This window comes from Cotesia glomerata, linkage group LG2 (genome assembly GCF_020080835.1).
Source record: "Cotesia glomerata isolate CgM1 linkage group LG2, MPM_Cglom_v2.3, whole genome shotgun sequence".
In the NCBI taxonomy this organism is placed as follows: domain Eukaryota; kingdom Metazoa; phylum Arthropoda; class Insecta; order Hymenoptera; family Braconidae; genus Cotesia; species Cotesia glomerata.
This window is the reverse complement of record NC_058159.1, coordinates 20,203,401-20,213,910: the sequence shown is the minus strand read 5'-3', so window position 1 is coordinate 20,213,910 and position 10,510 is coordinate 20,203,401. Positions and strand designations below refer to the sequence as shown.

Genomic DNA, 10,510 nt, shown 5'->3' with positions numbered 1-10,510 from the left:
AATTTTGAAACAGAAAATTATTTATTTTCTCTGTGGGTTACATCAACTATTTGGAGTCTAGGTTAGACGTACACAAAGTCGATTTAGGCGCCATCGAACAAAAAATATGTGAATTATTTTTAAAAATAATCAATCCAGAGATAATTGGTAAAAACATTTATTTCGTTCGCTCACTCAAAATAAAAAAAATATATAACAATTATAAAAACATAAAAAAAAAATAATAAAATTATGATTGACATCTAAAATTTCTATCCTGACATTTAATATCAAATTATATTTCTGATTATCACTCAATAATGACAGATTTAAATAAAATTAGCATTTAAAACAATTCTTAACAACAATAACGCATGAAATTATGAGTTGAATATAAATATTAATTATTAGTAGTATTAGCTCTTTGTAATTCATTAGAATTAGAATGTCTTGCGTGATTCATCATCGATTCAACTTTATTGGCTGTTTCTCTTACAACATCAGATATTTCATCAGGTAGATAATCTAAGGTTGTAATATGAGCTGATAATCTTTTATACATAGAATCCCTTTGTCCGTCTTTTTTATGTCTTTTTTGTTCTTCAAATTTCAATTGCTGTTTTAAATGAATTGCATTTTTAAGATACTCAATAGTATTACTAAAATTTTTCTCTGCCTTTTGCATAGTTTTAACAGCACTTACAGCGTATTCAACATCATAACATCTTCCTTGTAATTGACGTTGTAATGCAAGTACTTCAACACGTTTCTCAACCATAGGTGGTAAGGCTTTCCTTACATGCTCTTGTAAACGATAAAATGCTAAAGACGGTTCATTAGCAACTATATGCATGTTTTCAGATATACGTTCAGTAGCTGAAAAATATTTACAGGATTAAATTAATAAATATATTAAAACACAAACACTATTTGATAAAATCAATCATTACCTTTTTTAACGCGTTGCTCAAACTCAGGATCTGGCTGATACACTTTTGCAGTCATTTTTTCTATTATTAGAAAATTAATTAAGCCACTAATTTAAAGTATTTCAGATTTTAAACAAGTTTCGTTAATAACCTCAAATCGCCATCGATTTTGAATATTTATTTCAGACCAACTGACGTATAAGAGTATATAAGATGAGTAGATCAGCTGATTAATTGACAGATGACATTTCAAGTTTTGTGACTCTAATGTAGGTTATGATTTATAGTAAAAGTATCATAATAAATATATATTGAAAATTTAATTTTGATTTTATATAATTTAAGAGAATTTTTATTTTGATCTAGTATTTTCAATAAAAAAAAAAACTTTTTTTTAATTTATTGTACAATTATAATTAGTATGTGTAATTATAATTGTACAATATTATAATTAGTATATGTAATAAAATTTGTTGAATAACTTCATAATACTTGAATTTTTCATTAAATATAAAATTTTTTTTATTGTTACATTGTTATATCACATTTAATTTTATTATTTTGTTTCAACTATTAAGTATTTATTGAATAATAATAATGTGACGACTAGTGAGTAACTTGTATATGAATTCGAACTAATTTTTATCGGTAAAAACTATCGACGATGACTTAAGTTTGAGAAAAAAGTAGAATTTAAAAATATTTTGTTAGCATTGAAAATTTTTTATACATATTAATCTGTTTTAGCAATAATTTATAAAACGAGTGATACATATCAAAAACAAAAATAATTTAGACACAGCAAACGGTTTGCATAAAAGAAAATAATATAATGAAAAAAACACATGAGTGATAGCATGAAAAAAAAAAAAAAAAAAAAACGTTCAAAATATTAAATGAATTCATAAAAAAATGATTTTTCTTTGCGTGAGAAATATATACCATTATTATTCCATAAATTACCTGTAATAATATTTTTTTTTTATTTATAAATGTTTGGTAAAAGAAAATGAGTGTTTCAAGTGACATTGGAAAAGTGGAAGCAAAAATAATTACTTATGTTAATACTATATATATATATATAACTTATAAGTACACAATTTTTGTAAGACACTGGAGTGATACAAATAAAAACCATTCAGTATGATCAACTGTTACTATCATAAATTATTAAATGAATAAAAATCGACATTTTCTATAATTTTAATAATTTAAATAATCGCGGTATTTTACATTATCATTAGTACCCGGAAATGTAAATTACGCATGCGTGATGCATTTTGTCGGAAGTTACGTGTTTGGTGATGTTGAATACCGCCGAAAACGTGGCAACAAAACTGAGCGCTGTTGGAATTTTTTTAATAAAAACGCCAGATCAGTCATTCACTCAACTAAGTACTAATATAATATATATTTTCAATACCCTAAGTTTATCCACGTCTAGCAGGTAAATAATGCTAAAAAAAACTATCTTAATAATTAAAAATTTTAAATATAACACAATTTTTTAACACTAATATAATTTTCATTCATAAATAATTATTAATTTTTTCTACAATAATTTTTTTTTTTTTAATAACCCGTAAAGATTGTTAGTTTTAGTTATAAATATTAACATATGACAGTTACTAATACAGATAATTTTTGTATCAATTAAAAAACTTTAGTTTTGGTATTATAATTATATTTTTTATTTTTTCGACAAAATTATTTTTAGTGACTCAATATTGTATCGCAAATCACCGCTATAATTTAACAAATCAAATAATGTAATAAAATACTTTTGTTTCAAATAATTCGATTAATTTATTATTTTATCTATTTCAGAATGAAGTTTCAAATTTTTTACACAGCCATTGCCACTTTATTGGTGACAATTTGTGCTGAAGAAGAGCAGCAGCAGCCAGAAGCTGCGCGGTTACTGGTGTCAAAATATATCCTTAATAAATATCTTGTAGAAAATATGGACATCATTGTTAAGGTATAAACATAATTTATCTTCTGTTTAATAAATAATTTGTGAATATACGTAATAATTTTAATTTACAGTACATAGTGTACAATGTTGGTAGTGTAGCCGCACTGGAAGTTGAAATAACAGATAACTCATTCCATCCTGATCACTTTAATCATGTTAGTGGTGAATTAAATGCTAGAATCGATCGTGTACCACCTGGCAGTAACGTGTCTCATACTGTCGTTGTCAAGCCAAGGAAATTTGGATATTTCAATTTCACCTCTGCAGAAGTTTTGTACAGACGTACTGAAGATGCCCCAAGGCTTCAAGTTGCAGTAAGCAGCACCCCTGGAGAAGGTCTCATTGTATCTTACAGAGATTACGCAAAGAAATTCTCATCCCATGTTGTGAGTTTACAATTTATAGTGATAACTCTCTAAATTATTTAAAAATTGAATTTCATGAATGTTATTTATTTAATTTTTAGATTGATTGGATTGCATTTGCCGTTATGACATTACCTTCATTAGCAATTCCATTTGCTCTCTGGTATTCAAGCAAAAGAAAGTATGAAAAAATCTCAAAAAGTGCTAAGAAACACTAAAATCCATTCATTGTATAGAACTCATACAGTTAAAGATCAATCAAGTTTGTAATTAAATCATTTTTTAACTGGCATGGTTGTGATATGCGTGAATGTTTTATTTTTTTTTTTTTTTAATAAAAATTTATTTATAATTAATTATTGAAAGTTTTTATCATTTTTTATTTTATAGCGTAAGAATGTACAACAATACATATATTTAAGGAATATAACTATACATGCACTCGACTTAAGTATGTAAGTTTAATTAAATCAGTCAATACAAATTTCATACTTGTCATTATTGTAGAATTTATTTATTTATAGAAAAGAAAAATTAAATACTATGAACACACGGTATAATATACATTATCGTAAGAAATGTTCTTGACAAAACAGTTCTTAAAAAAAATATATCTATTTTTTTTCATTTATTTATTATTTTTAAATGTTCACTATTAATAACTTGTTTTAATGAGAACATGAATTATTTTTTTGTTTCATCAGAGTGTGTCACTTCGAATTAATGAAATAATATTCTATTTATCAATTTTTAGTATAAGTTACAATAAAAAGTTAATCGAAGTGAAACATACTGATGAAATTTCGTATTATTTATAGTTTTTATATTTAAAATTGGAAGCCTTTAAGCAATGTTATCACTTTATTTAATTATTGAAATTTGAATATAGTAGTTTTTAAATTAAGTTAGGAATAAGTAAATTTTTGAGTTAATTTAAAAATATTAAAGTTTTAAATGAATTTTTATTAATCGAGAAAAAAAACTTATATTAAAAGTAAATGGCAACTAAAAACATTTTTGATTTTAAATTAAATTACTGAAATTAAAATTAAATTATTAAACGCGTTTTTTTTTTGTTTTTTATCTCCTTTTTAATAACAAAATCAAATTTTATCACAAATCCTCATGAGTATATCAATAACTTATTTAAATTTTTAATAGTTAAGAACAATTAAAGGATATGTTTCGTCTAGTATTTGGTGTATAAAAACCACGTGGATCACCATACACCGGTTCAAAAGCTGAAAATGGTCTTAAAGGTGATTCTGGACTTCGTTGTGGACTAGAGGAATTTATTGAGTGATTTATAGTTGAGCTAACCTTAACTTGATTTGGACATTTTTTCATAGGTGGTGGACTTTGGTCTGCAAAAACAGTTGTATTTCTTACAGACAAATCAACACTTGCGATTTTATTTTTCCACATCCAAATCATTGTTATGATTATTATGGCGAATGTGATGATTGTATATTGATGATAACTTAAACAGTCTATCCAATTGATACCAGACAATGTGTTATAATCATTCCTAGATGTTCTGATCATAAGTGTGATATTTTGTCGTGTAAGTTCATTAATTACAATTATTTTCTGTCCTTGAATATCATCTTTATCTGGCATTAATCGTAAATTAAATTGTAATGTCGACAATGTAGTTAATTCATGTGAATGAATCACAACACCTTCTGGTACTTGAAGCCGGGTATGTTCTAATACACTTTTAAGCCCATAAATTTGCAGTGTAGCAGTAGCTATGACTTGAGGATTTGTTTGTACAAAAGTAACATCACTTGATTTAATATATATAGGTGGTAAATAAATTATTTCCAAAGCATTACCTTCAACATCATGACTATGAGCATTGATTTGAATACGTGTGTCCAATGTACTAGACACCATTGTCGGTATTCCAATTGGAATAATGTCACAGTAGTAAAAGCCACTTACAATATCGAATCTTGGTTTAGCAATAAATATATCTTTAATATTAACTGATGATAGCTTTGATACAAATTGTACTGTACACGTAAAAGGGAAAGAATCTAGTGTAAATGATGTACGTGTACGACAGCCACGTAAGCCTCTTGCCAGAACATTATTCTCTTTAATACCTTCATCTTTACTTTTCAATACAAGTGGTACACTAAAGATTTCCATTCCTGTTATATTTTTACCTCTTAATGATACTAATGATATTTTGGAAATAGGTTCAACGTTGACTTCAATATCATCTTGTTTGTTATCAGTTAAACTATGTCTGACAAATGTTTGCCCTGGATTCCTAGCTTTTCCTATTCCAGTAACAGCATCCACGGATAAAATTTCAGGTTTTGATGATTGCCAAAATCCTGGATCACCAGTTTTAGTTGACAAAAGAGGCATTGAAAAGCATACAATATCACCAACGGTCAATAATGTTTTTGATGGAAATATAATATCACCAATCATCATATGGGCATAATCAAATATGTTTGTTGTATGTTTATCACTGTATACTTTAGCTACCAATTCACCATTATTGTGAAACTTAACATTTACTTGGTTATTTGATTGTTCTGAAGTAAATGTAACTAGATCACCGCGATTAGAAATAGTATCAAATTTCAACTCAGCGGCATGAAATTTACTTCCAATATTATCGAAATATTCAATAATATAATTTAATTCCATTCCCTTGGGTAAAACATTTAATTCTTCACCAGCACGTATTCGAACGTTAGAACTCAATGATAACATCATATAATGAACAGGTTTAACATCAATAATTATTGTCATTGTCTGTTTTCGGTTATAAGATTCAATATTTGTTATTGATAATATTGTTTTACCTATTGAATCGCCAGATTTAATCATACCATTTTTGTCAATAGTCACTGTTTTAGTTGCAGTTAATGCATTGGGTTCAGCAGATTCATTTAAATGTCCTGATACTACTATTTTATAAGTTGTAATTCCAGAATTATCTTTATTTGTTTGTAACTTTAAACTTGAATTTGGAGTCATGAGTATAACTGGCATACTATCTGTGATTTCTGGATTAATTAATCTTAACTCTTCGATAATTTCGATTTTAATAAATGTACTGAATGTCACATCTTCTTTAAAACTCGATAATATTTTAGATGGAATTGTAACATTCAAATAAACGGTTGTTGATCCTGATTTTAATGCTGTTGCTCGTAATGTCACTTCATTTTGGTATCTTATATTTATGCCTGTACCTTCGTACATGTTGTGTAAATTAATTAGATTGGAATCACTGGAACACCAAGTAAATACAAGTAGTGATTTCAAAGATCCAATTACTAATGGCGTTAATTGATCGGGTATTCCAAATGCCCAAAGTGGAATAGTTGCTCCTACTTTTATTCTTGAAGTTGGCGTTACAATTCTAATTCCTTCCAATGCAATAACGTGAATATTTACAAAATCTTGTGAATAAACAACTCTAGTACCTTTAGAATCTAGACCAACTGCCTCTGCAATCACTTTAGTAGATCCAATCATTTTACCCTCAAAAATTCCTTCGTTATTTATAGTTACAATATCTTCGTTGTCTACAGTAAATTCAATTTGTGCATTTACAGGGCCACCGATTGTCATAATTTGATAAATTGTTCCAATTAGTATTGTAATATTGTTGTTTGTGACTTTTAACGGCATAAATACTTGAATAATATTCGACTCGCTGCGTATTTCTTGATCACCGTAACCACTAATGAAATTAAGTCTTGATTCGCCTTCTTGGATACCATGTATCATGTAAAGTATTTGTGAGTATGGCGATTGGCCTTGTTCATTAATGGGTAGTTTTACTAGTTCGATAAATTTGTTATCTACTTCTGGGTGCAGATCAAATGCTTCTAATGATGGTAATTCTATCAAATTGCCAATAGTATCGAATAATTTAACAGCAGCTAAAATACATTTGTCCTTTTCAACTTTATTTACACTAACTATTTCAATTTCAGCTAATTGTTGAACTTGAATTTCCGCAATCGCTGGTGCAGAATCTAAACAAAGGTCTTTCAAAGCTACTTGAAGGATACCAGCTTTTTTTGGAATAACGCTAATTGTTTTAGTTGGCTCAATGTAACGTACGTCTGCTATATCATCAGCACTGAGTATAAATTCATAATAACCAGATCCTTGATTTACTTGTAATGAATATTTAATATTTGGATCATTTAGCAATTTTATTTTTTTCGGAGATATTACGGTATCGTTGACTAACAATATATTTAATTCTGCTGTTATACGTGGTGTAACTAAATTACCTTTTTCGGTAGTTATTGGAAAAGCTGGCCATTCTGGTATAATTTTTAATTTTGCCAGTATGAATTTCTGATAATCCGTAATTTTAGCTGATATTGTGAGTGTACCCATGTGCTTTTTTGGAATAACTGTTTGATAATGAGTCATTGGCAAAATAACATTATAATCAACAAAAGTTTGTTCGAGAATACCTGTTGATACTTGAAATGATCCAATACCAGATGGTTTCAATGTCCATTCTATATTTAAACTTGTAATATTATCAAAACGTTTACCATCTTCATCCTTCACTACAACTACAAGTCGTAGAGGTTGATTTGCATGTGCCATTATTCTCTCAGCATTATTGCCAATAGGACAATTTTTACTATCCTTAAATTCTGGTTGAAGATAGATGTATCTCGGTTTACTACAAATTATTTGTACGATTGCAGTAGCACCAGTACTATAACAATTAGGAAAAAATGGTTTATTAAATACTTTGTACGTTAATGTAGCTTGACCCAAAGCACGACAAGTGACTTTGAATATTGAAACACCAACTGTTTCATCTAGTTCATCGACTTGAATTATTTCTTCATCCGACAATGCAATTTCTCTTGCAAAACTATTTTGTTTTCCAGTCCATGGATGCGGTCCACCTTTAAAAATAATATTCCTCGAAGATCCGACAGCAAGAAGAGTTTCAGCACTTGATGGATGGATTGACGTTAATGGTTCATAAGCTGATACAGTAACATTGTCCATTAGATATTGTCCATTAGCACGATAAGCTACTGTAATACTTGAGGATCCAATATCTGTTCCTATTACCGTTAAAGTTGTACACGAAATACCTATTGGCTGAACCGATTCACTGGTTGAGTTCCGCACAAAGTTATTGTCAGAAATATATATTTCAAACAAAGTATCACGACAATCGGTAAATGGCATTTCTTTTGCTTCCGGTGTATTATTTAACTTACCATACAGTGCCACGTATAGATGAATTGGTTCACCTGTAGCTGCGTCTATACTATATTGAATTATTTCTAATCGTGTTGGTAACATAACGTAAACTTTTGCTCGGTCATTATTGAACTGATTGCGGGCCATTGATACAATAACATCAGTAGTACCTTGATTTAAGATTCTTACAACTCCATTTTGGCTTACAGTAGCTATTGATGGCTGTCTGGAATTCCATACATATGTACCATCACCTCCACTTGCTTTTAGAGGTACATCCAATCTAATTAATAGAAAAATTTAGTGACATTATTAACGATTAATTATTATTATTATTTTCTTATTAATGATAACTTACCGCGATTTACTCTTAGGATCCCAAGGCACTGCTAATATTTTTGGATTAATAATGACTGGTGTATGAATAATCAAATCAGCTTTAGCAACCAGTGGAGTTGGTAATGGAATTTTTTTACCATTTTTATCAATTACACCATGCAATTTGGCTTCGACAGTTGTTGTACCACAAGAAATAGGAACTCCAACAACATAAGTTCCATTTTTACTTGTGAATTTAGTATGAAAATATTTTGAATCTATCGTCATCATAACTTCTACACCATCTCCGATATAAAACTTATGATCTTTACTGTAAATAAAACAATAAAAATAATGTATAGCAAAAAAATTAATATTTTTCAATATTTTCTACGTATTCAAGTAAAATATGTTCCAGATTTCTACTTACGCATCAAACAATTCAACGATAATTTCATGTGTTTCACCCAATATTAATCCACGATTTCTATTAGGTAACACGGTGATTGTAATGTAGTCGACAGAATTAACATTAACAGTAGCCGTCGGTAGGACAATACCATAATCTTCGTTAACATTTTTATCATGAAGCGAAACCTTAGTCTTACCACTTGATAATGCGTATGCTTTACCATTATCATTATATATGTCTAAAGTATCAGGGTGTTCAGCCTCTAAATAATATTGACTAAATGGCAAATTTATTTCTTCTAGTCGTCCCTGGTGTACTTGCATTATTTTGTATTTAATACTGTCAAAAGCCATTATTGTAACGTCAGTGGGTATTATTATAAGATTAGCAACAACAATTAATTCAACTTCAACAGACGACACATCTTTGTACTCAATATGAGGTAATTTAGCTGCAACTTTAGCTGTACCAGTTTTAACACCTTCCAATAAAACAATGCTTCCTGTTTTTCCAGTACCATCAAGCATTGCAATTGAAGAAGGTGTCTCGTATGGCGACTCTTGAAAGGTTATAAATCTCAATACACTATTAGCAGTATCTAGACTTGAACTTTTGTCACCATTTCCAATAGTCCATATGAATTCAACCCCAGTTAAGGTCGTAAATTCATTTCCTTGATCATCATTAGCTCTTACTTCAAATGCCTCGGGAGCTTCTTCAATAAATAATTCTCTTGTCGTTGATACTAAGCTTAAAGAATATATAACATCAACAATTACATCACAACGTAAAAATTGACCAGTATTTATATCTTCAGCAAGTACTATCGCTGTATTGCGGGTTAAATCTCTTGTAACACTTTGTACAATAACCGCCGATGAACATGTGTGGTCTGGATTTTCATTTATAGGAATTAAATGAATTATGTCTAAGCGTGACGTAGACCTAATTGACAATAATAGTAACAATATATTAGATTGATTAGTTAGTTAGTAGCATTAAAAAATAATATATTACAATTAAAAATAATGATTACCATTGGTAACAACCTCCTTCGGTTACTTCCAACGTAAAATTGACTGGAAAATCGTTGAATATTGGTAATAAAACTCTTGGTACATTAAGTCGTGATGCCGATGCAATATTCCATATTGATTGTGTTGTTGCACATATTATAAATATTACTATTTTTAATAAAAATTTCAATCCCGCCATAATTTTTCACTACATGTGTTTGCAATAACTTGGCGGCTGTTGGCGGCCTTCGATGAAACCAGAAACTATAAAATGACACGGTGTATAATTA

At 28.8% G+C, this 10,510-nt stretch overlaps 4 protein-coding genes across 4 annotated transcripts in view; 2 read left to right on the top strand and 2 right to left on the bottom strand.

Moving 5' to 3' along the window:
• Window positions 1–10,510, top strand: part of LOC123259742 — a 418,255-nt gene that overhangs the window by 339,181 nt on the left and 68,564 nt on the right. The window lies entirely within an intron of this gene.
• On the bottom strand, window positions 3–1,252 carry LOC123259750 (BLOC-1-related complex subunit 8 homolog). The gene is made up of 2 exons (XM_044720430.1): window positions 930–1,252; window positions 3–855 (listed from the first exon to the last, which is right to left on the bottom strand). The coding sequence occupies exons 1-2, from the start codon at window positions 982–984 to the stop codon at window positions 380–382; spliced, it is 531 nt and encodes a 176-aa protein (XP_044576365.1). The 5' UTR covers window positions 985–1,252; the 3' UTR covers window positions 3–379.
• LOC123259745 (translocon-associated protein subunit beta) lies at window positions 2,189–3,749 on the top strand. The gene is made up of 4 exons (XM_044720423.1): window positions 2,189–2,355; window positions 2,736–2,889; window positions 2,958–3,272; window positions 3,353–3,749. Exons 1-4 carry the CDS (start codon window positions 2,213–2,215, stop codon window positions 3,467–3,469), a joined length of 729 nt encoding a protein of 242 aa, XP_044576358.1. The 5' UTR covers window positions 2,189–2,212; the 3' UTR covers window positions 3,470–3,749.
• On the bottom strand, window positions 4,319–10,491 carry LOC123259727 (nuclear pore membrane glycoprotein 210). The gene is made up of 4 exons (XM_044720389.1): window positions 10,241–10,491; window positions 9,223–10,149; window positions 8,833–9,123; window positions 4,319–8,757 (listed from the first exon to the last, which is right to left on the bottom strand). Exons 1-4 carry the CDS (start codon window positions 10,417–10,419, stop codon window positions 4,413–4,415), a joined length of 5,742 nt encoding a protein of 1,913 aa, XP_044576324.1. The 5' UTR covers window positions 10,420–10,491; the 3' UTR covers window positions 4,319–4,412.

What these genes read in the sequence shown, in the direction of transcription:
- LOC123259750 (XM_044720430.1), bottom strand. Translation starts at nt 984, where the DNA reads ATGACTGCAAAAGTGTATCAGCCAGATCCTGAGTTTGAGCAACGCGTT. An exon ending in TGAGCAACGCGTTAAAAAAG is followed by an intron (nt 856 to 929) that starts GTAATGATTGAT and finishes AATATTTTTCAG; the next exon opens with CTACTGAACGTATATCTGAA.
- LOC123259727 (XM_044720389.1), bottom strand. Translation starts at nt 10,419, where the DNA reads ATGGCGGGATTGAAATTTTTATTAAAAATAGTAATATTTATAATATGT. An exon ending in GAAGGAGGTTGTTACCAATG is followed by an intron (nt 10,150 to 10,240) that starts GTAATCATTATT and finishes ATTGTCAATTAG; the next exon opens with GTCTACGTCACGCTTAGACA. An exon ending in ATCGTTGAATTGTTTGATGC is followed by an intron (nt 9,124 to 9,222) that starts GTAAGTAGAAAT and finishes TTTTATTTACAG; the next exon opens with TAAAGATCATAAGTTTTATA.
- LOC123259745 (XM_044720423.1), top strand. Translation starts at nt 2,213, where the DNA reads ATGTTGAATACCGCCGAAAACGTGGCAACAAAACTGAGCGCTGTTGGA. An exon ending in AGTTTATCCACGTCTAGCAG is followed by an intron (nt 2,356 to 2,735) that starts GTAAATAATGCT and finishes TATCTATTTCAG; the next exon opens with AATGAAGTTTCAAATTTTTT. An exon ending in ATATGGACATCATTGTTAAG is followed by an intron (nt 2,890 to 2,957) that starts GTATAAACATAA and finishes TTTAATTTACAG; the next exon opens with TACATAGTGTACAATGTTGG.